The sequence below is a fragment of the Ambystoma mexicanum genome, chromosome 6q (genome assembly GCF_040938575.1).
Source record: "Ambystoma mexicanum isolate Mex_15411 chromosome 6q, UKY_AmexF1_1, whole genome shotgun sequence".
NCBI lineage: Eukaryota > Metazoa > Chordata > Amphibia > Caudata > Ambystomatidae > Ambystoma > Ambystoma mexicanum.
Genome location: NC_090937.1, coordinates 692,376,986 through 692,403,234, shown reverse-complemented (window position 1 = coordinate 692,403,234; position 26,249 = coordinate 692,376,986). Strand labels below are relative to the sequence as shown.

Below are 26,249 nucleotides of genomic sequence, written 5' to 3'. Positions count from 1 at the left end.
TCGTTGTGGCTGCAGGCATCGATGCAATGCTTTAAGGGGGCGCATACACAGTAGCAGGCGTGAATTGAAAGGACGGATACACTGTTGCACATTATGATCCCGAACGAACATTGGCAAAGGAGCCGCGCTGAGGGACGGTGTCAGCGCGGCTCGCGTGGAGAGGAAAGGCTGAGTAAATGACCGGAGTGCCTCATAAAAGTGAATAATAACGTTGGAACAGGTGCCCTGCGATACAGAATTATAGCACGAGAAGCTAGTGCAAGGTTGGGAAGGAAGGGAACATTTATGTATACGGCCGCATATACACGGAAAAGACAAGATGGCGGATAACTAAGGGTCTGCAGCAGCGACAGCATTGATGACAGAGCTGTGCCTTGGAATGTGATCAATAGGCCTGGTTTCCAATACTTTTGCAGGGGTTTTGGCTTTGTCACTGCTCGCTCCCAACATGATGAGCAGCACAGGCTCACACCACGAAGGCCACCTATGGGACTCGGAGCGGCAGGTGGACAGCGCAATAAATACACTGCCGCGCTAAGTGGCAGCTGGATATAACGGTGCTGGTGCCCCAGATAAGATTGGACCGCCCCGAGTGGTCGCATAACTGCTAAAGGGGGAAAAATATGGTAATTGGCACTGCAACCCTGAACGAACGGGGACGAACGAGCCACGCTGAGTGAGGGAACTGGCGCGGCTTGCGTGCAATATCATTGCCCATGAATGTATAAAAGGAAGTCTTGAACAAAGAGTTTCCCCTCTCACCGATGTCAAGTGAACAAGCACACTAAACAGATCAGTTGTTAATCACAGTAAGGAACAAAATGGGGTGTAGGCACAAAGTCTGTCACGCAAAATATTGTGTTGGGTAATACGGATGTGGCGGCATCTAAGAAATACTAGACCCGATTTGCCCCGAGAAGACGATGGAAGACTGCGCAGTCTGAATAGAGATATTTGGTGAAATGGGCTACTGACACGGTAGGCAGACCCTCGCTTAGGGGCTTTGATGGCACCAGATAAAGCGGGAGGCAAAGAAGCAGTGGAGTGTTGCTGGAGGAGAGGAAGGTATATCCATTGCACCAGAGAATGAATGTGCAGGCCACTAATCGCCACTGTGGCCGAAAACATTTTAAGCAGGGTTGAGTTAAAACGCTGATAGTATCAGAAACGTGGGAGGACGCAACCCATTTGAAATATAATTCAATGCATAGTAGTACGCACTGCGGCTCTCTGAAGATAACGCTGCCGGGCTCCTACTGTCCCTGTGGGTATACAGCAAAGCGGGCTAACAAAACTGGCACGTCACAACAGCACCAGAACTAGACGCACAGGCCAGACAGCACGATGGCGGCGAGAGGAACTAAGACTAAGGCTAAACAACCCACGATGAACGTATTTGCCAAGATCCAACAGACCCCCAGTGCATCGGCACAAGGCGCAACAGCTGCACTTGAGGAAAGCACCCCAACAAAAGAAAACCACCAGATCCTAGCAGCTATAACGGAGTTGAAGTCCTCATGGGGCATAACAATGGCGGACCTGCGAACTGCGTTGGAGGCCAAAATAGCTGCAGTGGGAATAGAAGTTGCCCTACTGCGACAAGATGTCGGAGCGCTTGCAGAAAGAACGAGTGGTTTGGAGAGTGCGGTGAAAACCAACACAGAAACCAGCGCAAGTAATACGAAGGAGGTTCACATTTTAAAGCAGCAGGTAGCTAACCTTGAGAACCGAGCGGAGGAAGCAGAAGGGAGAGCGAGACGCCACAACATTTGTGTGGTCGGCCTGCCGGAGGAGGGAAGAAGGTCAGGACCCCACAGACTATGTGGAGAATATGATCCTGCAAGAGATGGGGGCCGACAAACACTTGCAGGGATTTACTGTCGAGCGTGCGCACAGGGCCTTGATGAGGAAGCCGCGGCCTGGGGCTTCCCCACCCGGGCAATAATCGCAAAGATCCTGAACTATAAAGACGGAGAAAATTCTGGAGTACTTTCACAAAGGAGGAACGATAGAAAGAGCGTCTGTGACCGTCGCACCGTATCCTGATTACACTGTGCTAGTGCAGAGACAGCGTTACAGCTATGTGGCGGTCAAGAGGAGGCTGCGCACGGCAAAACTCAAGTACATGTTATTGTATCCTGCGAAGCTCAAAGTCCTGCACAAAAGTAAAGTGTTTTTTTTTTTTACTCCCTGGAGGAAGCGGCAGCATGGTTGGATTTGCAGGGCTGTCCAGAGTGAGAAAAGGAACAGGACTGTAAGAAGCACGATAAGTGATGGGGATTTTTATGTATGACGAAATGGTAAAGGGGGGGGAGGAGTCCCGAAAATGACTGTGGTATTGATAACGAGGGAAGAGCAAAGACGGGAAGCGTCAAAGCTATATTGGGACACCCTAAGACTTGTTGACCTTGATGGACTGGATAATAGAGCATAAAAAACACACGTAAACTGGGTAACATAGAGCGTGACGAATTTGAAGTAAACAGGAGCAGCAGGATGAAGGCACCCTAACCCCCAGAAGTAGTAGTAAGGTTGCCACTAGGGCGACTTCACCCTGTTGAGCTGCGAGTACAGGCAATTGCCAGAAATGGCTAGATGTGGGGGTGCCTGAGATCCAGGGATGGAGCTGGGCAACAGTTCGGGAGGGTATTGTTGGGGCAGGGGAGGGCTCTGAGAGGGGGGGGGGGTTGGGGTGTTTGTTGTGTTTTTAGTTAAGGGGATGTTAAGTTGAGAAGCAAGCCTATACGGAGAAGGAATAAACTTGAACATGGACTGCACGGATGAGAGGAGGGGGATTCTAATAGGCCATTGGGGACACCTTAAAATAATTACTTGGAACGTTAGGGGGCTCAATAGCTATCTAAAAAGGAACAAGGTTCTGTTATACCTGTGCAGACAAAAGATAGACATAGCCCTGTTGCAAGAGACTCACTTGACGCGGGATAAGATGGAAATGATTGGGAAGAAATGGAAGGGAACCGTGGTGGGTGCATCATATTCGGCCTATGCTAGGGGAGTACTTACCTGGGTGGCGCCACATGTCCCGTTTAGGCTGGTACAGACGATAGCTGAGACGTACGGGAGGATGGTCGTAATGAGAGGATTAGTGGAAAATAAGGAGATAAGTATTGTAAATACGTATGCCCCGAATCAAAACACAGCGGCATATTTTAGGACACTGCAACAACCTCAGCATGTGTGTGGGGAGTGCAGTGATTTGGGGAGGAGACTTTAATTGCGTACTAAACCCCAAGGTTGATACATCGGATGGGAAAATGGATAGACCTTCCCCAGCCGCTAAAGCGTTGCAGACACTGCTGAATTATTTTGGGTTTGGAGACGTGTGTAGGACGCTACACCCCCATGAGAGGCAGTACTCGCATTATTCTGCCCCGCAGCAGTCACATACAAGGTTGGACTATATCTTTGTCACACCAGACGTGCTGACCGAGATCGCACAAGCAGAATACAAAGCAAGGGTCCTTTCGGATCATTCGCCCCTGATCCTAGGATGGCAATATCGCCCCCCAAGAGCGAGGATTCTGACATGGCGCCTCAGAGCAGAGTTTTTTTAGGGAGCATATGAGGAAGGAGATTAACTACTTTGAGACGAATACTGGTAGTGTGGATTTGGCAGGCACATTGTGGGAAGCCTTTAAAGTTGTGATGAGAGGGGTAGCTATAGCAAAATCCAAAGGATTGCAAGGAGGGATCCTGGCTGACCTACGGGAAACAGAGGGTGAATTGGAAAGGGCACTTAGGGGAGAAAGTAATACCATAGAACTGATACTTACTCTGCAACAGAAATGTGCTGGGCAGTGGGAAAGGCTGTGCAACCTTAATTACAAGAAATATGTAGAGACAACATGCAGGTGGAGATAAACCAGGGAGGATCTTGGCATGGTTATATAAAAATGAAAACCCCAAACCCATGATTAGAAAAATAACGAGGGAAGTTGGTAGTACAGTTGATGCCCAAGAGGAAGTTAGCCAGGAATTTGCAGACTATTACAGGCTATTATATGGAGATGATGGGGAGAGTAATAGTACGATGATATTGGAAACACTGGAGGATATAGGACTGCCACAGATCAGCGCTGAAGACACAGAGGAGCTGGATGCCCCAATTACTTTAGAAGAGCTAGAGGAGGTGGTGAGACAGCTGCCCACTAGTAAGACCCCGGGGCTGATGGACTCCCAAGTGAATTCTATAAAGTATTTAAGGGAGAGGTGCTCGCCCTACTGTTAGATATGTTAAATGAGGCATATGAGCTAGGTAAACTGCCAGAGTCACTTAGAGAAGCAATCATAATACCGCTTCCCAAACCTAACAAGCCAGGGCATAGCTGTGGTTCATATAGACCCCTGTCAATGTTAAATCAAGATAGCAAAATACTAACAGCCGTTTTGGCGAACAGACTGAGGGTTATTGGCAAATGAATACATCCTGACCAGACAGGCCATGTCCCTAATAGGAACATATCCAATAATCATAGACGACTCCGTCGAGTGATTGAGTATGGAAACGATAACGAAGGCGAATTGGCAATTGTCACTGGACGCAATAAATGCCTTCGATTCGGTTAAATGGCCATCGCTGTTGGCGGCCTTGGCTGGCTATGGGATGGGGCCTGGATATCTAAGGTGGGCGAAAATGTTATATAGTGAACCGCTGGCCAGAGTTAAGACAGGAACAGTGATATTGGAAAGATGGCAACTTCGTAGGGGTACCAGACAAGGATGTCCTAGGTCCCCTATGCTTTATATATTGGCCCTGGAACCCCTGCAATATGATACGATGGGCATTGCTGTGGGAGGAGAACGAAATCTGGTCTCCCTATATGCGGATGACATGTTGTACCTGCGACACCCGGTGGAAAACCTCCCATATATATTGGAGGTTATGGAAAGATATGCAAGGCTGTCTGGCGTAGCGGTGAACAATCAGAAATCTAGCATGTTCCCATTGGGTGGATATAAAGGGATCCCATTGAAACAGCTACCCATGTTACAGATACCTTGGGAGGTTAGCACATTTCGCTATCTGGGGATAGATCTATACCACACAGTGGAGGAGGAGCATAGGTGCAACACAGAAGTAGCCATTAAGAAAATCGACAAATGCATGAGATTCTGGGTGAAGCTACCCATGGCAATGATGGGACGTGGCGCAATGTTTGAGATGGTGGTCCTACCTAGGTTCCTGCACTGTTTTGGTAAAATACCGCACTTGATACCAAAGAAGTTTTTCACTAGATTGGACAGTATGTGCAGAGATTTCCTGTGGCATGGTACGCGGAACAGAGTGGCCCTCTGGAAGCTACAGAATTTCTATGAGAGAGGGGGCATAAAACTGCCTAATTATGAAGTCTATTACATAGCAAGCCAACTGCAGTATGTTGCTAAATGGCTCTCGGAGGAGGTGACCTCTGAGTCCAGGTTGTTTGGACACGATTGTGCCCCATTTTACTTACGAGAGGTTGTGTGGCTGCCCAAGGCGGAAATGAAGGGGCGCCCAAAGATGATGGTACTTGGGTGGAAGATTTGGTGCAGGGTGTGCCAGATGATGGAGAACCCATTCCCGTGTTCCCCGTAGGTACCGTTAGTTGCACTGACTGGTGCAGAAAAGCAATTAAGGATGATAATTAGAAACCACTGGGAACCGCTTGAGATGGCCACAGTGGGAGATATTTGGAGAGAGGGGACTATCGTGGAATTTGAGGTGTTGGGAGAGGAAACCAGGCTGAATACAGGCCAGTATATCACGTACCACAGAATGGTGCGGAAAATTAAGGGAACATGGCCCGAAATGGTACTGGAGGAAGAGCCATATGCTGCCATAGATACAATATATAACATAGCAGAGGGGGGACAAGAAATATCCAGAATATACGAGATGATGATGTCTAAAGTAGGAAAGGAGGTAATACAATTGAGATGAGACTGGGAAGCCGAAGTGGCAACCCTGATGGATGATGGGATGTTGGAGCGAGCTCAAGGATATCATAAAAAGGTGTCAAGGAATGCAAGACTACAGCAGATGCAACTGTATGTTACGCACAGGGCGTATATGACACCCCAGAGGATAGCTAGGTTCAAAAATGCATGAAGGCAAGCATGTCCTAAGTGTGATGAAGAGAATGCGGGCATGGTGCATATGTTTTGGTCATGCCCGGTTATTGAGCGCTTCTGGGGCAAAGTGGCACACAAACTAGCAGAAAGAGGGGTTAAGATTGTGGTAGATACAGTGTGGACCTGCTTGTTGGGGGTGGAGGGGATACCCTAGACCACAGAAACTCAAGCATGTGAGCAAACTAAAAGACCTGGCATATGCGCTTGCTAAAAGGAGTATTGTGATGGGGTGGAAGACATGTCACAAACCAAGACTAGAGGTATGGTGGAAGGATTTGCAGAAATGGGCGGAGGCAGAAACCATGGTATGGCAAGAAGCGAGCAGTGTCGGGAGGGAGGAGGTGGAGGAGACAGAGACCCTGATGGCCTGGAAATTATTAGTAGCAGAGTTGTTTGGATCAATGCAAGACCTGGCGGAACCAACAGAAGGAGATATCCTACCACAAGATGCGGGAATAGAAAATGAGAAGTAATGGGCTCGAAACGGGGGGTGGGATAAGGGGAGCAGTGAACATGATTAAGCGATGTATAATTGAAATGTTATAATGTACACTGCAAGTTTGTATTGTTTGTTTGAATAAACGAATAAAATGTTTTTTTTTTTAAAACTCACTTGGTCGGTCTTGGGGTCCACAAGTATTTACGACAAATTACTTGACACAATCGCGAGGGGTCCTTACCCTAATTCACCGCAGACTGGGACTCCGAATTCATAATTCCAAGATAGAGGCAGATGGTAGATTCGTCATACTGTGGGGCACACTTGAAGGGCAGGAACTAATACTTATAAACACGTATGGCCCCAACACAGACACCCCAGAATTCTATCAGCAGATCGTAAATCTAATATCCCCCGCAGAAGAATCAATAATAATATGGGGAGGCGACTTCAATACCATCCTTGATTTCGCCCTTGATGGGACATCCACGGGCCTGCGAGCAAAGGCCAAGGCAGCACTCACCATAAAACAGGCCATGACCACAGTCCCACTGGCGGACGCCTGGAAGTAAATGCATCCCACCACCAGAGACTACACATTCCATTCATATGTCCATGGGTCGAGCTCCAGGATAGACTACTGGCTCTGCTCCACATGCTGCACGGCGGATTTAAAGGAATGCACTATACTACCTAGGACACTCTCAGACCATTCTCGGGTGATCCTCGAAATCCAGATTGGCACACCCAACTCTGAAAACCGCTTATGGAGAATGCCCCCAGATCATCTACGAGACACCTCAGTACATGAACCGCTCCGCATAGAAGTGCAGGACGACTTCGACCGCAACAAAGACTCAGTGAAATCAAATCATACAACCTAGGAAGCCTTTAAGGTATGGCTTAGAGGTCACCTGATCTCCAAAGTGCATGGCACACTGAAGGACATACGCTCCCAACTGACCTTAGCCGAAACCCAAATCAAAGAAGCAGAGACAGCATACACCAGATCGCCTACACCAGCAACACTATCCACGTTAAACGAAGGCCTTAATACGTTTAAGACGCTGGCAGAACAGGAAGTGTGGTATACATCCCAACCAATCAGAGCCAGGAAATATGGCGAAGGTAATAAGTCCGGCAAGATGCTGTCAAATCGAGTCCGAACAGGGACACGGACAAATCGCCAGCATAATGGAGAACCAAGGCTTAACCCATGTGGACCACTTAGAAATTAACGAGGTGTTTCAACTCTTCTATAATAAGCTCTACACAAATGCGGGTCAAGTACCAACAGTAGAATTACAAGGATATCTTGACTCCTTCCCCCTCCCAAAACTTACTTTGGAAGAAAGTGGTAATATGGATTTGCCCCTCACCCTCGAAGAAATAAAACAGGCAATCAAAGAGCTCAAGTCCGGCAGGGCTCCATGGTCGGATGGCCTAACATAGGACCTATACAAAATATATGTAGACTAACTGGCACCACGGCTGTTGGAGGTATGGGACAAAGCTCTTGAAATCGGAACACTACCACCAACAATGAGAGAAGCCATCATCACGGTGCTACTGAAACCACATAAGCCAGCGCATTCCCCATCTTCGTACAGACTGTTGTCCCTCATCAACGTGGACACCAAAATATTTGCTATGGCCATAGCCAATAAGATATACCCCTACATGACTAAATTGGTACACTCCGACAAGACAGGTTTTATACCAGGCCGATCCACCGCCCTGAACCTTAGACGCTTCTTTGCTATTACATCTCAACTGGATCATCGGTTACAGGTGGTGGCGGTTTCATTGGACGCGGAAAAAGTGTTCGACGCCATCTCCTGGAAATTCATGTACGGAATCATAGGGAAGATGGGGTTCGAACCAGGATTCCTCAGAACTTTGAAACTACTGTACCACAACCCCACAGCCAGAGTACGAACCAACAACACCCTATCAGCTGCTATCACAGAGGCACGAGACAAGGCTGCCCACTTTCCCCGCTAATATTCGCACTAACAATAGAGGGAATGGCAGCATGTCTACGACACAACCATGCCTGTAGGGGATCTGTATATTGGGAATGCCTCAATTTATCTCGCGCTATGCAGATGACACAAAGTAATACATCAGGAATCCGGAGATTCACTTAACGCTGGTGCTACGCGACATTGCCGAATTCTCTAGACACTCCGCTTATAAAATCACTGAGCCAAGTCCGAAGTAATTCTCCTCACCGAGTCCACAAACCAGTCTGCAGCCATGGAGGACCTACGATGGTCCCCCACCACGGCAAGATATGTGGGCATAATAATGGCTCCAGACAAAAGAACACTGTATAACTACGCCCCATACCTAGCACAACTGGAATGCAAACTTAGCGCCTCGACCAAACTGCCATTGTCATTGTACCGTTGAATATCCCTGCTGAAAATGTTAGTAGTACCAAAACTGCTGTACCTATTTATGGCATCCCGATCCGGCCAGGTATGAAATTCTTCGACACACTGCAAAAACGTACTACTCGTTTTGTGTGGGGAGGACGATCGCCTAGACTGAGCTGGTCCAAACTATGCGAGAACTTTGACACAGGTGGTGGCCTAGCAGCCCCGGATTTCCGGCTGTACTACTACTCAGCACAAGCTAATTTCGCAAAATACTGGGCCAACAACACAGAACAATACGCCTACATACATGCAGAAGAGTTTGCAGCTTTACCACTGAACCTTATGAGTATATTTGCCAAGGTACCCAGAGAAAAACTGATGGCTGACCCAATGGAAACAGCAAGAGCATGGGCGCAGATACTGAAGAGAGTGAAATGTGAAATTCCCTATTGACCGCACCTCCCCCTATGCCACTACCCAGATCTGGAACCTACAATGGATCTCACTATACAGACACTGGGATCCCAATAAACAGGCCAAGGTCGGAGACCTCTTCCCAAAGGGGAGTTTCCTCACATTGGCGGATATCCAAACCGGGGGAAAAGTCGAACCACAACCCTGCACTACCAACAACAGAAGGCCGCCTGCAGGAAAAAATGGCCATCCTTCCCCAATGCACCCCCGACGCACACATTCCTATCGGAGATCCTTACAGAAGAAGGCTTCATAGGCGGCGTGTCTACCTTCTACAGAACTGTCCAATCTAATACACCGTCTAAGAAAAATATGAAAACTAAATGGGAAAAAGACGTGAACATCCAGATAGATGAACAACATTGGACAAACTACTGTAAATACACCAAAACCATCTCCCTATGTGCAAACTTCAGACTTATCCAATTCGAAATCCTGAATCAACTCCACATTACAGCCAAACAAATCGCCCAATTTGATCCCGCCAAGCCATAGCCATGCCCCAAGTGTGGTACATTCAATGCATCAGCCATACACATGTATTGGGAATGCCCGCCAATTAAGCAATATTGGGGAGAATTGCCAACACAATGAACGCTATATTAAATACCAGCATCCCAGTCACACCGCTGAAATACCTCCTGGGCGACATCGGAAAGGCTTCCGTCAAGACCCACAGGCTATTCGCAGTGGGAGGAGCCGTGGCCAAACGTAATATCCTTAAGAAATTGAAATCAAAAGACCCTCCCACACATCAAAACTGGTTAAGAGACTTAATCAACACACAAGAATGTGAAGAGACATACGTCCGAGGGATTCAAACTACCTCGAGACCCAAGGACATATGGGCCCCGCTCAGGTCATATCTGCTCGCTAAGGAAGAAGAGATGAGAACTATGAACACTGCAGTGTCCCTCAAATGACATCCTTCCCTGGTATTCCTTCCTCATCCACCCTCTTCCCCCCCGCCTTCCTCCCCTCTCCCCCTTCTATTACGTAAATCTATTGTCAAAACTCTCATACTACACTGCACTATATGCATGCTGTGACTGTTTGAAATATGCTTTTCCTCTTAAGCAAAATTGTCAGTATTAAAGTTTTTAAAAAAGAAAGTGAATATGTTGTCTGTGTCTTGCTTCATAATGCCTTCACAGTACGCCTGATGAGCATGCGGTCATGGAAGGTGCCACTTTCCTGTCGGAGCGGGATGCCGCCGATGACCAGTGGGGCACAGTAAATCCTGATAGCCACACAGCCTTCTTGAGTGTAATAACAAAATATACACACCTGATGCATTCCCCCGGACATTTGGTTACCTTTCTTTATTGTGGCACAGGTGATTTGTGCAATGTATTCTGACTCCTCACAAAGGGCTTAATTGACCACGCTACTTCTGTAACAGTAAAATGTGTAGTGTGGTTTGCCGTTGTCAGGGGAAAAAAGGTTTAATTGTGAAATTATCAGCATTTTGAGGGTGGGGAGGAGTGGGCGTCAGATTTGTGCCCTTGCCACATGCCCTTTAAGCAGGTTTTCTGTTATGTGACTTCAAAAACAGCTGTTGGAGTCCAGTATGAAACTTGAATTCTACCTGCGTTTGACGGATGCATAGGTATTACCTTGGAATAAGCTTGCTGTTGTAAAATACATAAACAGAATAATGTAATATTCTTATACTGTTTAAATTAACAGGTGGCAGAATATTTTGCTGTTCCTTTTGCCACAACTACCTCTGTGAAGACGATCAGTTTGAGCATCAAGCCAGTTGCCAGATTTTGGAGGCAGAGACGTTCAAATGTGAGTTATTAATTATTTTAAAACCAATGCCTGCTGGTCTTGCCTTATTTTCACCCTTAACTGGTTTTGGGGATATGAAACGTTTTCTGCAAGTAATTCCTAGATACGTTAGTACATCCCATTAGTTACACGTTCTGTTGTCCTTGCTTAAGATCCTTGCAGCTTTCCAAAACTGAAGAGAAGTAAATACAGTGCTTCAAATGGTCACCCTTCCATTAACTTTGTGTTTCGTTGTTGGCACCTTTTTCGGAATGTGTTCTGGTGCTGTTATTTCAATGACGGAGGCACCCTGTAGTTGAGACCAACACTACTTTTTTTACAATCTCTGCATATTATAGTTCTGCTAAGATTAGATAAGCTCCAGTCCTAGAATATGTGGAGAAAGTGCTATATACTTAGGGTTGGAAATATACAGTTTCCCCAACAATGTTCTTTCTGGGTGATCTGACTTGATACCCACTATGTCTATATACACCATTATTCTGTTTGGATTTTCTGTATGTTGGGGTAGATGGGTATTGGGAGAGGTTTTCATTGTCTGCACAGCATGTCTTGTGAAAGGTGTGAGAAACCAAAGGGTGTCTCACCCGCTAGTCCTCAGGGACTTGTCATCCAGGTGGCCAGGACAGGCCATCGCTTTTGGATCCAGTTCCTGGGGGTGGACCTGTGCAGGAGGATCACCTCAGTGAGGGGTCTTCGGGGAATGGGGGTGAGACAGCTGACTGTGTGACACGCAGTATTCCCCCTTATTTTGTTTATCCAACCCATCCTATGTTTTAGGATGCTCTGAGGTCCCAACTCCCCCCACACCCCTCCCTTTTTTACAGACACTGGGCCGAGAAAGAGGGTGACTCACACATTATACTAGGCATTTCCTGCTAATCGGGTCAGGCAAAGTTGGGCACTTTATTCCAAGTGCATACACCCGATACCAATTAGCTTGCCTCACACAAATAAAAGCCAGAACCCAAAGACACATTCTGAGCAAGGCAGACCACTAGTACAAGCAGGGTTCCGGGACAAAGGCAAACTTGCTGGAGCAGAGCGACGGCCCCAGGGACGAGAGAGCGGGTCAAATACCCCAAGAGTTCCCTACTGGAGGTCATTGCCTCCGTCAGAAACGTGGTGAAGGCTAGGTCCCACAATTGAAGAATGCCTTGTGTTTCAAGGATGCCAGTGACCCTCCCGGGTGAGCGGCAGAGTTGCGGAAGCGAGGCCAAGCCTGTGGCACTAACCTTGACTCGTGAATTGGGAATCAGAAAACCAAGGAAAATAAGGAAAATACACGCACAGCCGGTGAGTTGGCAAGCAACCTGAAAGACTGGTATGTGTTAAAGTTTGAAATAGCAACATTTTATCACAAGTGAAGGCTGCATGCGTGTGAATGAGACGCAAGGAAAGGCAGACCTGTTAATGAACTTTGAAGTAAAAGACGGCTGCAAAATCAGCAATAGTAAGTAACGCAGTGGTCCGGCGAAAGGAAGTAGCCCATTCGAACGTCTCTGTGAAAAGTAAATTGTTTGAAGCGATAAAGCAAAAACAGCAAAAATTGAACTAAAGAGGTTTAACTCCTAGTGAGAGTGAAAGTTAAACTGTAAACTTTGAATCAAAGTGGTCCTGCAGCGGTCTAAAAAGTAAGCCACGCACATTTGAAATTCACCAGCATGGGGTCTGGCATGAATTCACATGCTCATGAATATTCCCCGTTATCAGAAAAAAATCATTTTCAGTTTATTTTCTGAACTGTATTTCTCCTAAATCACTGAGCTCTGGGACATACTGCCCCAAGCCAATGACTGCCCTCCACCTAAGCTCCTCCTCTGGCAGCCATCTTCAGATTTTTACCGCATGTTCAAGTGCTGGGAGTCCTCGTGCTTGGCTCTCGAGCTTTTACTGTGATTTTCACTTTTTGGAAGAGTTTTACTCTATTTTTCGGTCAATCGAGCCCTTTTGCTCCATCGATCACCCTTTCCGATTAACGGGGACACGTTTTTAGGATTCTTCAGCATCCCTCAAGGGTGGATTAAGTCGAATTTCTTCGTGGAGGCTTCCAGAAGATTCTTCAAAGCCTACACTGTGTGGATCATGGCGAATGAGAAGGATTCCCCCTCTTTTCAAGCTTTGTACCGACGGCGGTTTGCAGAATGTTTACATGGACGATAATACATTCCCAGTGCCTGTACTGCCTCCACCCACCGCACAAGGAGGAAGATTGTGCGTTTTGCCATGAACTCACGAAACGCACGTTGAAGAATCGGCGTAAGCGGCTAGAAGAGTGGCTGCAGACCAAGGCCTCTGCACTGGGTGCTTCCCAGGGGCATGCCTCTCTCGGATCTGGGAAAGCTGAGCGGGCTTCTAAGTCCTTTGAGGGTGCCCCTCTTGCAGGGGTCCAACAAAAGGCCAAGCACTGCAAGTCTGATGCCGTCGGGTGCGCCTTGTCGGTGGGCTCCTAGGCGGACAGGGCGCGTGCGACATCCCCAGCTGCTTCGGTCTCCAGCCAACGCTCTGGATCTTCATCCAAGAGGAAGTCTGATCACCCGGGCAAGCTCAAGGTGGCCCCAGAGACGGCCAAGGAGAAGACCGAACAGAGTACGGCGTCCGGCCTACGCTCGATGGAGAAGGTCAAAGGGGGACTGAGTCTCTGACCCATGCCCTAAGGAGAAGGCCAAGCAGGACAAGGTGTCTGGGACGACCACGAGGGCCAAGCAGGACAAGGAGCATGTCCTGACCGTGAAGGCCCAAGTGCACCAGACGAAGGCGCCGCCTTCCATCGAGGTGGTGATAGCGTCCCTTTCGAAGGCTGCGGGGGCGGACCCGCAGGGTGCCTTTCCTAAGGCAAGGGTGTCTCTCCCTCCCAGGAGGGAGGCTGCATTCCAGCCCATTCAGAAGACCCCGGAGAAAAGGATGCTGATCATCTCCCTGAGATGTCCTCTCTGGATGTGAAGAAAGGGGGGGGGGGGGCGTTGAAGCCCTCCAGGGTACGGATATCTCCTCGGAGAATGAGCTTGTCTACCTGCAGACCATCCAGGAAGGTGATGGGGATGAGGAAAATGTCGGAAGAAGATTCCGTCGAGGAAGGCGACGGAGGGCCTCAGGACGATGAGGGCCTTTGATCTACTCCTGCGCCCCAGCTTCCTATAAACTCTATGCCTGAGCTGCCACCTACAGTCCTCTTAGTGGACATTTTGTCGACTCTGCATACACTGGATTCTGAGATACAGAAGAGGATGCCAGCACGATGCCACCATCCCCCACCACCCTACCCCCAGTACTGCCAGCTGACCCGCTGGCAACAGGGGAACTGCCGGCCAAGAAGAGGAAGTGCCACCCGCTGCCTCTTGCCACCCTTCACCGCCTTCTCTGTCACCTCCAGATGAGACCGAGCCTGACACGGCGGCGGGATGGGGGACCTCCCGTCGCCTCCACCTATATCTTCCCCGCCGGACAAGATAGGATTGTTCCATGCGATGGTCTCCAGAGAGTCTGAGCTTTTCCAGCTCACGCCGGAGGAGAAGGCGGGCTTCTTATACCATTGCCGCGAGGTGAAGAGGAAGACTATCCTTTTTAGTCCCTCTCTTGGATGACATTTGGGATGAAGGACTGGCGCTCATGAAGAACCCTTCTACAGCCCCAGTGAAGAGTGACCACCTAGTGAAGAGGTACAGGGTGCCGAACTCTGCACCTAAGTGCTTGCAGGCCCAACCGTTGCCTGACTCAGTCCTTGCCATCACGGTGGCCACAGACATCGCGGACGCGGATTTCTGCCAGATGGCCAACAGCGTTTTGCCTTAGTCGCCGTGGTTGGCTCAGGGCCACAAACCTTTGTCAGGAGGTCCAGACCAGGGTTTTGGACATGCCCTTTGGCAGTGACAATCTCTTAGGGAAAGCTGTGAATGAGCCCCTACAGGCCATCAAGGCAGACACTGAGATGGCACGTGCCTATGGCACGCTACAGCAGCGGCGACCGTCCTTTCGGTACTCAGGAAGCAAGTTTTCACGCTCTTTGAGGGGTTTCTACTGGGGCTCCTCTTCCTACCACCAACCCTCTCGTACCTCGGCCCAAGAAAACAGAGGCCGCTCCAAGGCCTTCGTCGTCTTGGACAGCAAGGCGGCCCGTCTACCTCCGAGCAGGAATGAACCGGCCGGGACGTCGGGCCCCCACCCGTGCACCCCAGTGGGAGGCCGGCTGGCGAACTTAGTGCGTGGAAGTCCATCTCCACCGACCGATGGGTGCTGGACACTCTCGCCCACGGACACACCCTAAAGTTCCATCGAAAATGTCCCCAAATACCACCAGTGGCCCGGCAGGAAAACCACGTTCCTCAGCTGCTGCTGGAAGTTCGGGCCATGTTAAAGAATGGGGCGATAGAGGTAGTTCCAAAGTGGCTCCGGAGCGTACCCGAGGTACTTTCTCGTACGAAAGAAGACTGGGGGCTGGAGGCCCATTCTCAACCTGCAGCGACTGAACAAATACATAAAGTCCCCGAAGTTCTCAATGGTCACTCTTCAGCACATGTTCAGGACAGCTGGAATAGGGAGACTTTGTCGTCGTTGGACCTAGAGGATGCGTATTTCCACATCCCCATTCACAAGGGACAGCGCAAGTTTCTGTGCTTTGTCGTTCAAGAGAAGCATTACCATACCCTTCCCATCGGACTGAAGTCTGCACCCAGAGTCTTCACCAAGTGCCTGGCGCGGATCTCAGCACATCTACGACTGCAAGGGATTCATGTCTTCCGTTACTTGGATTGGCTCATCTGGGCCAGATCAGGAGAAGTCGCCATCGACCAAACCGCGTGTACCGTTCACCTACTGACGGATCTGGGGTTCTCAGTGAACTATGCAAACTCCTGCTTGACTCCATCGCAGGATGCGCTGTTCCTGGGATCCCGACTCAACATGGTGTCATGCCTGGCATCACCGTCTGAGGAGAGGATAGCGGCCATTCTGGGCAAGGTGCAGCAGCTGTTAGCACTGAAAACCGCCACGGTGAGGTCCATAAAGTCTCTGCTTGGCATGATGTCTTTGTTCATCTGGCTCATCCGACTCTGCAGGTTACGAATACGCCCTCTGCAGGATTTCCTGGACGCCCATTGGATCCAAATGTCAGGAAGCTTCAAAGACAGGATCGCACTTGACGAGAGCTTCTGTCGAGCGATAAGGTGGTGGGGCGTGCGCTCTCATCTTTCCGGAGGCGCGGATTTCCAGACCCCTCCGCACCAGTAGATGGTCACGACGGACGCCTCTCTGGGAGGATAGGGAGCTCACACCAGAAGCTCCATCCCCGAGACCTGTGGCTGTCGGAGGAAAAGTCGTTGTACATCAACGTTCTGGAGCTACGGGTGGTATTTTGGGCCTTCCGCCCCTCAAGGGAAAGGTGGTGTGGGTCTTCAGACAATACCACCACAATGTTTTACATACAGAAGCAGAGGGGCACCAGATCCCCAGCGCTCTCCAAAGAGGCGCAGGACCTTTGGCACTGGGCCGTCGCCCATGGGATGTTCCTCATTCAGTTTCATCTGGCAGGAGTAAAGAACACCGTTGCCAACTCTCTCAGCAGGGAGCTACGCTCTTGCCACGAGTGGGAGCTTCTGCAGGACCAAGTCGACCATCTGTTCTGCAGATGGGGCAATCCCTAAATCGATCTATTGGCGACATACACAAAGTGCCGGAACTTCGCCAGCAGGTTTACACAGAGGGGGAACATGGGGATGCATTCTCATTCCCCTGGGACGGCCTGTTTCCGTATGCGTTCCCTACGTGGCTGTTGCTTCTGCGAGTCATCAATCAAGTCAGACAGTCCCGGTGCAGGATGATTCTCATCGCACCAGCGTGACCGAGGCAGATCTGGTACTCGGACCTTCTCAGCATGTCAGCATCCCCTCCAGTGAAGCTTCCAGATCTTCTCGCCAGGGAAGGAGGCGCAATACTGCACCACAAACCAGGATTGCTGAACCTGAAGGCCTGGCTCCTGTAGCATTAGTTTCGGGAGGTACGATCTCCCAGCGGACTGCAAGGAGGTGCTTGCCAAGGCCGGGGCATGGTCTACTTTAAAATGCTATGGACACAAATGGAAGACGTTCACTATTTGTTGCTGTGCACTGTAGATCGACCCACTGAGAGACACAGCTCTGCATGTGCTACCAGATTTGCTGTCCTTGGCCAAAGCGGGACTGGCTCACGCCTCCATGGTTCATCTGGTGGCTTTCTCTCGCTACACCAGATCTCCGGGTAGGTCATCGTTATGGTCACGCCGTCACTCAATGTGGTACTGACTAGGCTCATGGGCCCTCCATTCAAACCTATGCAGACAGTTCCGCTGAAGTTCTTGTCGTGGAAGACAGCATTCCTCATGGCCATCACCTCTGCCTGATGGGTGGGTGAGATTCAGGCCCTGTCCTGTAAGCCACCTTACAAAACTTTCCACAAGACAAGGGTGGTGCTGCGGACGCACTCCTCCTTCATGCCCAAGGTGCCGTCAGACTTTCATCTAAACGAGCGCTTGGTGTTACCTGTGTTTTTTCCAACACCTTCATCGCCGGCTGAAAGGACTTTACACTTGCTGGATGTGGCTAGAGCACTGAAGTTCTATGTGGACCGCACAAAGAGTTTCCGGAAGACGTCTCAGCTCTTTGTGAACTTTGGCCCTGTGAATCATGGGAAGGCCCTGTCCAAGGCTTCCATTTTTCCCGGTGGCTCTCCGGTTGCATCACCCATTGTCACTGGTTGGCAAACCGACCGTTGCCTGCCCATCCGAGAGCCCATTCAACCAGAGCGATCGCTGTCACAACAGCGTTCTTGTCTGGTGTGCCCCTGCTGGACATCTGCAGGGCTGCTACTTGGAGGTCGACGCACACCTTCACGAGATTCTACTGCGTCAACAGGGATTCCAGGTAGGAGTCCAGAGTCTAAGCAGTGCTGCACAACCTGTTCGCTTGAAGGTGAGCCTGGTGAGGCGGTAAGAGATGCTTATGTTGAGCCTTGCCACCTCCTGTGGTTGTGCATGTGTGTACTGCTATGTATTCTTTATTCATGAGCATGTGAATCCATGCCAGACCCCTTGCTGGAGAAGGAACAAGTTACCCAACTGTTGTTCCTCCAGCATGGGTCTGGCATGAATTCACATGCGAACCCTCCCGCCTGACCCTCTGCGGCTCTTCTCTTGGTCCTACTATCACTTTACGTGCTACCGAATCTGAATATGGCTGCCAGAGGAGGAGCTTAGGTAGAGGGCAGTCATTGGCTGGGGCATTATGACCCAGAGCTCAGTGATCGGTTGTTGGGAGAAATACAGTTCTGAAATGAAACTGATTTTTTCTGTTATCGAAGATTCCTAGCCTGACGGGGAATATTCATGAGCATTTGAATCCAAGCCAGACCCATGCTGGACAACAGTTACAGGCAAGTAACTTGTTCCATCTTCTACATCCGAAAGTGGCCCGAGCCCGACTGGGGGAGACCTGAAGTGAAATAAGCTTGGGAAAGGGTGCCCTTCCCCCACCCTGGCAAGTTTGTGTTGAACTTTTATCGTGAGAGGTCTGAGCCAGACCGAGGGGAACCTTCGAACTTTTTGGTTGAAACATCATTTTGAAGTCGAGAAACAAGACTTAAAAGTAGATGGCCAGACCGGCCTCGATCCACGTTCTGGAACTCTTTGTATCTGAAGCAGAGTCAGTGTGCCATCCTGCCTACAGGGGCAGCCTTACTCCGTGAGTTGTAACATGGGGAGGAGAGCTGGTTCAATCACCTTTATTCATTTGAACACTGACTTTTTCTTTTGCATACATTTCTCCCTTTTACACTTTCTTGTACATGAGATGGGGCAGGCATTCGGTTTTGTTAGCATAGGCCATTTTGATTTGACAGACTCCTCCAGGACTGCGTTTTTTATTATTTGATGGTCGAGACTACTCCCATCTTAGGTATAGGGCAGAATAGGAGTTTCTCCAATTGTACCCATAATGTCAGTGTCATACTTGTTATACCATGCCTCCCCTACAAAGGCCTCATGCTATTAACCTGCTGAACTGAGGTGGCGTGCTAGCATTGTTCCCTAATGTATTCCTCGGCATAGCAATGGACCAGCCAGTAGGGGCAGGAGGTGGAATTGGGTGAACTAAGCAGCGTTCATTAATCACTCCCTCTGTGTAGCAAGCAGGCTGGGTGTTAGTTTTCTTCTGGGACAGCACTTGGGAAAGCCCACCTTGGGTGAATAGGGTTACACTACTTAGGTTCAACCTGAACCACACAAGGGTAAGGTATAATGGCGAGCAGCCAGGCTTAGACTAAGGAGGGTGGAGGGCTGTAGTGAGGTACAAAGAACTCGGAGCCTACACTTTGTCCAAGAAAACACTGATACACTAAGAAGTTCAATAAAAAATAGTTATTTAATATATACACTGAGGCACACTGTTGTAACTTTCAAGTAAGTACTGTGTTTTTTTATTTATTTATTGGTCAATTATGTGCCTACACACAAGTGTTTCGAGGCACAGCAAGGAAAGTGTGAGGGGGACAGGGAGGACAAAAAGTAGCGATCCTAGTGGGCCATGTGACATTCAGATCGTGGTGGTGCAGTCACGCGAAGTGTAGGGGGTGGGGGGTACAGGAATAGGGCGGAAGGGCCCATGGGAGGAGAATGCAAGGGTAGGCCAGGTGGTCCGGGCCCTGGGAAGCAGAGTGCAGGGGAAGGAGGATCCACAAGCTAAGTGAAATGTACTGGGCTGGAATGGCTCCAAGGGTGCAGGCCAGCCAGGCATGTGCAGGCAGGGGGACCGTGAGGGCAAGTGCAGGGGGGGGGGTGGGAGTGGGTCACAGGAGACCAAGTGCAGGGGTAGACTGGGCAAGGGGCCCGGTGCCCTGTATGACTTTGAAGGAAGCAGGCTGCCAGTCTATGGCAGACGGGGCGATTAGCAGGGGTGCTGGAGGTTCAGGCAAGAAGATAAAAGAAAGGTGTTGAGCTTCCTGGACTTGAGGCGATCTGGCTCAAGTCTGAGAAGGGCAGGAAGGCCATTCCAGAGGGAGGTACCTACGGAAGAGAGATCGATCGATCTGCCCACCCCCCACCCTCTGCTTGAAAAAGCGTCTGATCTGAAGAGAGTTGGAGCTAGACGAGTGAAGGGCTCTAGCAGGGGAGGTATTTAGGGAGAGCAAGTTGGATGTAGCGGGGTTCCAGGCCCCAGAAAGCCTTGTGAATGATGCAGAGGGTCTTGAACTTGATTCTCGCAGCCAGTGGAGCGATTTAAGGGCTGGTGAGATGCGGTCCATGGGCTTGAAGCCTTCTGGATTAGTTGAAGGGGGCAAAGGGAGGAGTAAGGCAGATTGAGGAAGAGGCTTTTTTGGTAGTCCAGTCTGGAAAGAACCAGAGCTCTGGAGACATTGAGTTTCTGGGGGAAGCTGAGGAAAGGGAGAATGCCTCTGAGGAGGTGCCGCTGAAAGTGGACCATCTTGGCCAGGTCCGTGATGTGAGGACAGAAGGAGCGAGAGCAGTCGAAGATGACACCAAGGTTTTTTGCTTCACAGGAGGGTGAGGGGATGGGGCTAGAGTGTGTGATGGAAAGAGGGAGCGGAAGTCCCGATGAGGTTTCTCCATCTTACTGGCATTAAGGCAGAAATCATTAGTAGTGCACCATGCCTGAATGGTAGACACAGGCAGTCGGGAATAAGAGGAAGAGGTGGAGGCAGCAGAGGGCAGCTTGAAGGAGAGCTGCATGTCATTTGCATAACACTGGATGTTAAGAGATGGTGGAGATCAGATGGGCTAGGGGGGGGTCATGTAGATATTGAAAATCCAGGGTGAGAGGATGGAGCCCTGAGGTACACTACAGGTGGAGAGTGAGATGGTGGAGAGAAAAGGGTCAAGTTGAACCTGGGAAGGTCGGTCCGAGATGAAGGAGGTCAACCAGTCCAGAGCCATGTCTGTGATGCCAAGGGTGTCACAGAGCCACTTTATTAGGGTGGCATGATTGACCATATCAGAGGCAGAGGAAAGGTCAAGAAGGATGAGAATGGAAGGAGATCTGGAGTACAGATTAGTGATCAAGTCTTCACAGTTGTTTAGGAGAGCAGTTTCTATGCCACTGACGGCTCTGAAGCCAGACAGTTGGTCAGGAAGGCAACCAACAGATTCAGTGTGGTGGTAAACTGGGAGAGGGTCTGCTGCTCCAAGTGTTTGCCCAGGAAAGGGGGTAGTGGAGATGGGGTGGTAGTTTGCCGGACAGGAAGGGTTGACAGAGGGTGCATAAGGGGGTGCTTGAGGAGCGATGGGAAGGATTCAGTGGCAAAGGGGTGATTGCAGAAATCGACCAATATTGTCCTTGATAGTTCTGGAGGAGCCTGTGTTTTGATGAGACTTTCATAGAGCGGACTTGTCTGGAAACCTAATTGGTTGTTATGGGAGAAAGAGGGGTGTAGGAAGGAAGAGTGGTGCCGAGGGAAGCCCGAGAGAAGGTGAGGAAGTAGGGTGAAGGGTTGAGGAGAGTGAGGAGAGGATGCCCTGGGTTTTGGAAGTTAAGTGAGAGAGAGGCCAGAGAGGCGCAGAGGACCAGGGAAGAAGTGGAGACTTCAGTTGGGTTGGCAAGTTTCTTACACATTTTGAAAAGTGAAACTGTGTTGTTTTGTGGCTGCGGAGATGCAGGCTTGGATATAGGTCTTCTTCTTAGAGCAGTTGGAGTGTCTGTATTGCCTTTGGAGCAGGCGGTAGGCCAGTTCTGCTTGAAGCCTGCCACTTGCGCTCAGCCACAGTGCATTTACGTTTTAGAGTGTCCAGGTCAGAGTCCTACCATGAGTTGCACTCTGACGCAGGTTTCATGCGGATTCTCATGACCGGGGCAAGGATGTCCAGAGTGTTGGAGATGGAGAGTTCAAGGTTAGTAAGGGCTGTGTCAGAGTGAGACTCAGTGGAAGGAGTAGGAGGGGAAGTGAAGGTGGGGAAAAAGCGGCAGCTGACACTCTCTTCATCGGTCGAATGAAGGAGGAGGCTGGCAGTGCGGATGGAGGCTTAGCTGGGGGACCAAGGTGAGCGAACAGGAGAGCATGATCAGACCAGGAGAGAGGAATAATGAGCGGGTTGGAAATCGAGAAGTCTGAGGAGATGAGGGGATCCAAGGTTTGTCAAGCAGAGTGCGTCGGACCGGAGGGAAGAATGGATAGGGAGACAGTCGGAGGTGGAGTCTAGGTGGATATTGAAGTCTCTGAGGAGGCGCGGGTCAGGAGAGGTGAGGTCCGCCCATTCAGAGAGGAAGCGTGAGACATGGCCAGGGGCCAGAGTTAAAGCGAGTCCAGAGGAGACGCCAAGCCTGCAGACAAAGCATTCAAAGCAGGAGTAGGTCTGAGCGGGTATAATAGAAAAACACTTGCAACATTCTTTGGCGAATAAATCACACTTGTAGTCACACTAGAATAACTTACTTTTTCAGTAACAAATCATAGTAAAACCATGTGAAACATATACGCAGAAATTTCCAAACTCATAATTTTTAGTAACTTTGTTCCAGCCTATCCTAGAGTCCAACCCTATCTTATGAGAGGCCCACAATGTTCAGAGGTGCCACTGGGCCCGTGAGCAGAAAAGGCAGGAAAGCAGGGCACGATGTTCAGAGTGGCAGTGTCCAACAGGAATCCTTCTTGGTTTTGCAGGTTTCACAAGTCAGGTAAATAAAGTTGTCCACCCCAATGTGAGACTATGGGGACCTGGAGGGGTGCAGGATACAGGCTACCTACAGTCCCCAGCATCACAGAATTAGACAAGCAAGCTCCAGGTAAGTTTTACCAGGAGCAGGACAGTCCCTTCAAGTGAAGAAAACAGTTGCTGCAGGACGCCCCCAGCGGCGAGGTGACCGCAGACCCGATCACGGGTTTCTCAGTCTTGGAGACAGAAGAAAGGGACTTATGTGGATCTGGATCTAGTGACCGCTCTCGTGCAGGCGGATGCCCCAAAAAAGGATCTTCAAAGTTCTGGCTTGTTGATGCCTTTTGCAGGCTTCGGTGAAGGACGTTGTTGCAGCGGTAGAGTCTTCTCCTTTTCTCAGTCCTCGTCTCTTGTGAGGGGACTTTGGGGTGCTAGCTTGAGTCACTGTAGGCTTAGGAGGATCCCCACAAAGGCAAAACCACGCTTCAGGCGGCTATGCACAGCGATGCAGCACAGGTCCCTGGGTATTAGTGAATTCCAGCCTGTGGTGGTTGCAGCTCTTTTAGGGATCATTCAAATTGTAGTTTGGACATGGTAGGCCCACCAGTCCAAGGGAGGAAGTCATTGTGTTCGGCTCTTCCCTGTCATTCAGAAGTATAGGTCAGAAACAGCAGCGGTTACTCAGCAGGCTCTGGAAGTTGCTGGCAGCGTCCTCCTTTGTTCTTCTTCTGAATCTTCTGTTCCAGTGGTCAACTCGGAGTTTCAGCTCCAGGACCTCAGAATGTATACAGGAACAATGGCTGAGTCCACCAATCGTGGCCCATGCACTATTCAAATCTGGGGGTGGTTGTGCAATGGGTACAACAAGAAACAATGAACACATATGCACTCCTAATGTTGTCCTGGAGAAACCTATTTGTTGGTTTTAGGATTGGTAGTAAGGTGCTGAGGATTGGAACACAACCTTGATACGAGGTTGTGGGTTTGGAAAAACTGGAAGAGGGAGGGTAACCACAAAATGTGGGCCCCTCGCATCCCCGGCACACTCCGGGTACTGTCACAGACGGTCAATATGTGTAGTTCTCTAGATATAAATGTTAACCATCATCTAGACATACCGCTATGTCAAAAAACTTTATAGATAATTCAAATATCGGTATTACCAAAAGAGATTTATTCACATATACTTTAGTGGACTTCTCTTATTAACATACATATAGTTTACAAACAATAAAGTTGTGTGAAACTTTTAGAAGTCTCTGTAATTTCCTCACACGTGAACAATAATAAAAATTCAAACATAAAAACTCTACACGTTTCGGGAAAGCTCCCTTCTTCTGGAGTGGATGTTAAAGATTATCAAGCTAAATTTCTGTCCAAATGATTAATCTTCAATATTCTAAACTTCTGAGACGTTGTGTCTGGATATCTACAAGAGAAAACATTATTCTTAGTTGTAATTTTTACTCAATCGAAAACAAGACTTTCTTACTAATTACTACAAGCAGATTAACATAGTGCTTCCTACCTCACATTGGTGCCACGAGGTTGAATCCCTGGGTCTAAGTGGATGAGCTTAACATGACATACGAAGACTGATAGATGTTAAGCTCATCCATTTTGTGGTTACCCTCCCTCTTCCAGTTTGTCCAATGGGTACAGCCAGCCTCCCATTCTGATATAGTTTCAGAGACCCTTTGAAGGCTTTACTTAGCAAGCCCGGTGAAGACTAAGAGACCAGAGACTCCTCCCCAACTCGGAAAGGTAGAAGAAGACATCCAAATGAACAAGTGATCTTGTTCAAGGCTTTAAAGAAGTACAGCCAGCAGTTTGAGTAAATGGTGACCCTTGTGTCCCCTACCGCAGCTGTAAACACAGCCTGCGACAATAGTCCACGAAAAGTCACGCAAAAAGGTACACTGTCACCAGCCCGAACAGAGAGCGTGTCACAGTAACTAAGAAGTTACTGGAGAGTTGAGAAAAGGGATACATTGGATCCCCTCCGCACTCCACATAAAATGGGGTGTGCTGATCTCGCAAAAGAAAATACAGGTAAGATAAAAAGTATCCCCCTGCCTTGGTAACTGTTAGTTAACCAAGGGAAAATAAAGAAATGCTAAAGTGGCAGCTCCAGCACCTCCCAGCAGCACGGCACAAAGTGCTGTGCTGCTTTAGTAAAATGTAGATGCCACAAGCGTTGGAGGAAAGCATGACTCCAAAAAGAAATACCCGAAAGAGGTAAAAAGGGTTCCTAAAAGAGTGTTAAAAAAAGGTGCCCACTCACTCAGGAGAACTAGTCAAAATATCCAGTGGTGCAGCAAAAAGGGAATTCTACTCTAACATTGGGCAGTCCAGGTGGCTCTCTGGTCTGCTCTGGGATGAGTTTGGTCTTTGATGGCTGCCTGGACCATGCGTGTGATCTTGATTGACACTTCTGCCATTCTTTGCTGGTAAGAGTGCTGATTGCGCCGAAAAGTATTAAGAAAAGAGTATGCCATCATTTTGCTGCTTCAGCATCATAATAGTGTTGCAGTCATGTTCTTGCTCTATCTTTGCCCCACATTTCTAGACACACCGGATTACTTGCGCTTAGACAGAAAGTAACTTGGAAAACAATTCTCTCCTGATACTGTGGTGCATAAAACGTTGGGCGTGGAGTCTGCTGAAGGTATGGCCAAAGCCCAAATTAAAATTTTAAAGGAGCCTTTGAAGTCTGCCTTGTGTAAGGAGTGGTTACACTGGTTACCTAAAATGAGTAGCATTCACCAATTGCTAACCGTTAGTTCACCTGTCATTTGGTGGAATACTATAGATTCCCATACTTGATCGTATTAAGGGAGTTCTAAATCTTTTGAAGACATTGAGGCCTCGGTTATGCTTCACTTTCTTTACCGATCCCTTCTAGCAGCCAAATACAAATCTAAACCAAAATAGATTTCGCAGCAATAGCTTATCAGTAATTTTCTTTGAATTTGGAACGTTGAAACATTGCAACTAATGTGGCATTACCCCCGTTCCAGGGGCTTGAACCTTAGCACCCCGGGTTACCAAAGCGGTAACTCAAGTTGTGTTGGGGAGAATTCTCATTTCTGTGCTAATTCCCTTCAACCTTGGAGACCCCCAGGTCTTTTTTTGGAATTTAGGACTTTTTATTTTTAACCCTGGAGTGAATGAGACCTTTTTTCTCACTCATGTGTTTTGACCTAATTTGGATTGTGTTTTTTTGGAGTCTGACAACCTCCATAGGCATCTTCTTTTTGTATGGAGACACACAGCACCGTCAGTGCAGTGTCCCATAGAAATCATTTAGATTTCTCATAAGGTTTAAATGCGTTCCCAAGAATAGTAAAGTGAAATTGACTTTACTTAGCTTTTCCCTTTGTAGGTCCAGCACACC

General features: G+C 48.9%; 1 protein-coding gene and 1 long non-coding RNA gene across 3 annotated transcripts in view; one reads left to right on the top strand and one right to left on the bottom strand.

Moving 5' to 3' along the window:
* Positions 1–26,249, bottom strand: part of LOC138516222 (uncharacterized) — a 221,160-nt gene that overhangs the window by 5,664 nt on the left and 189,247 nt on the right. The gene's annotated exons all lie outside the window — the stretch shown is intronic.
* ZNF330 (zinc finger protein 330) overlaps positions 1–26,249 on the top strand; it is a 387,772-nt gene that overhangs the window by 264,527 nt on the left and 96,996 nt on the right. For both annotated transcript variants that reach the window (XM_069631182.1, XM_069631183.1), the window contains exon 7: positions 11,119–11,223. In XM_069631182.1, the coding sequence (XP_069487283.1) occupies positions 11,119–11,223 (105 nt within the window). The remainder of the gene's footprint in view (positions 1–11,118; positions 11,224–26,249) is intronic.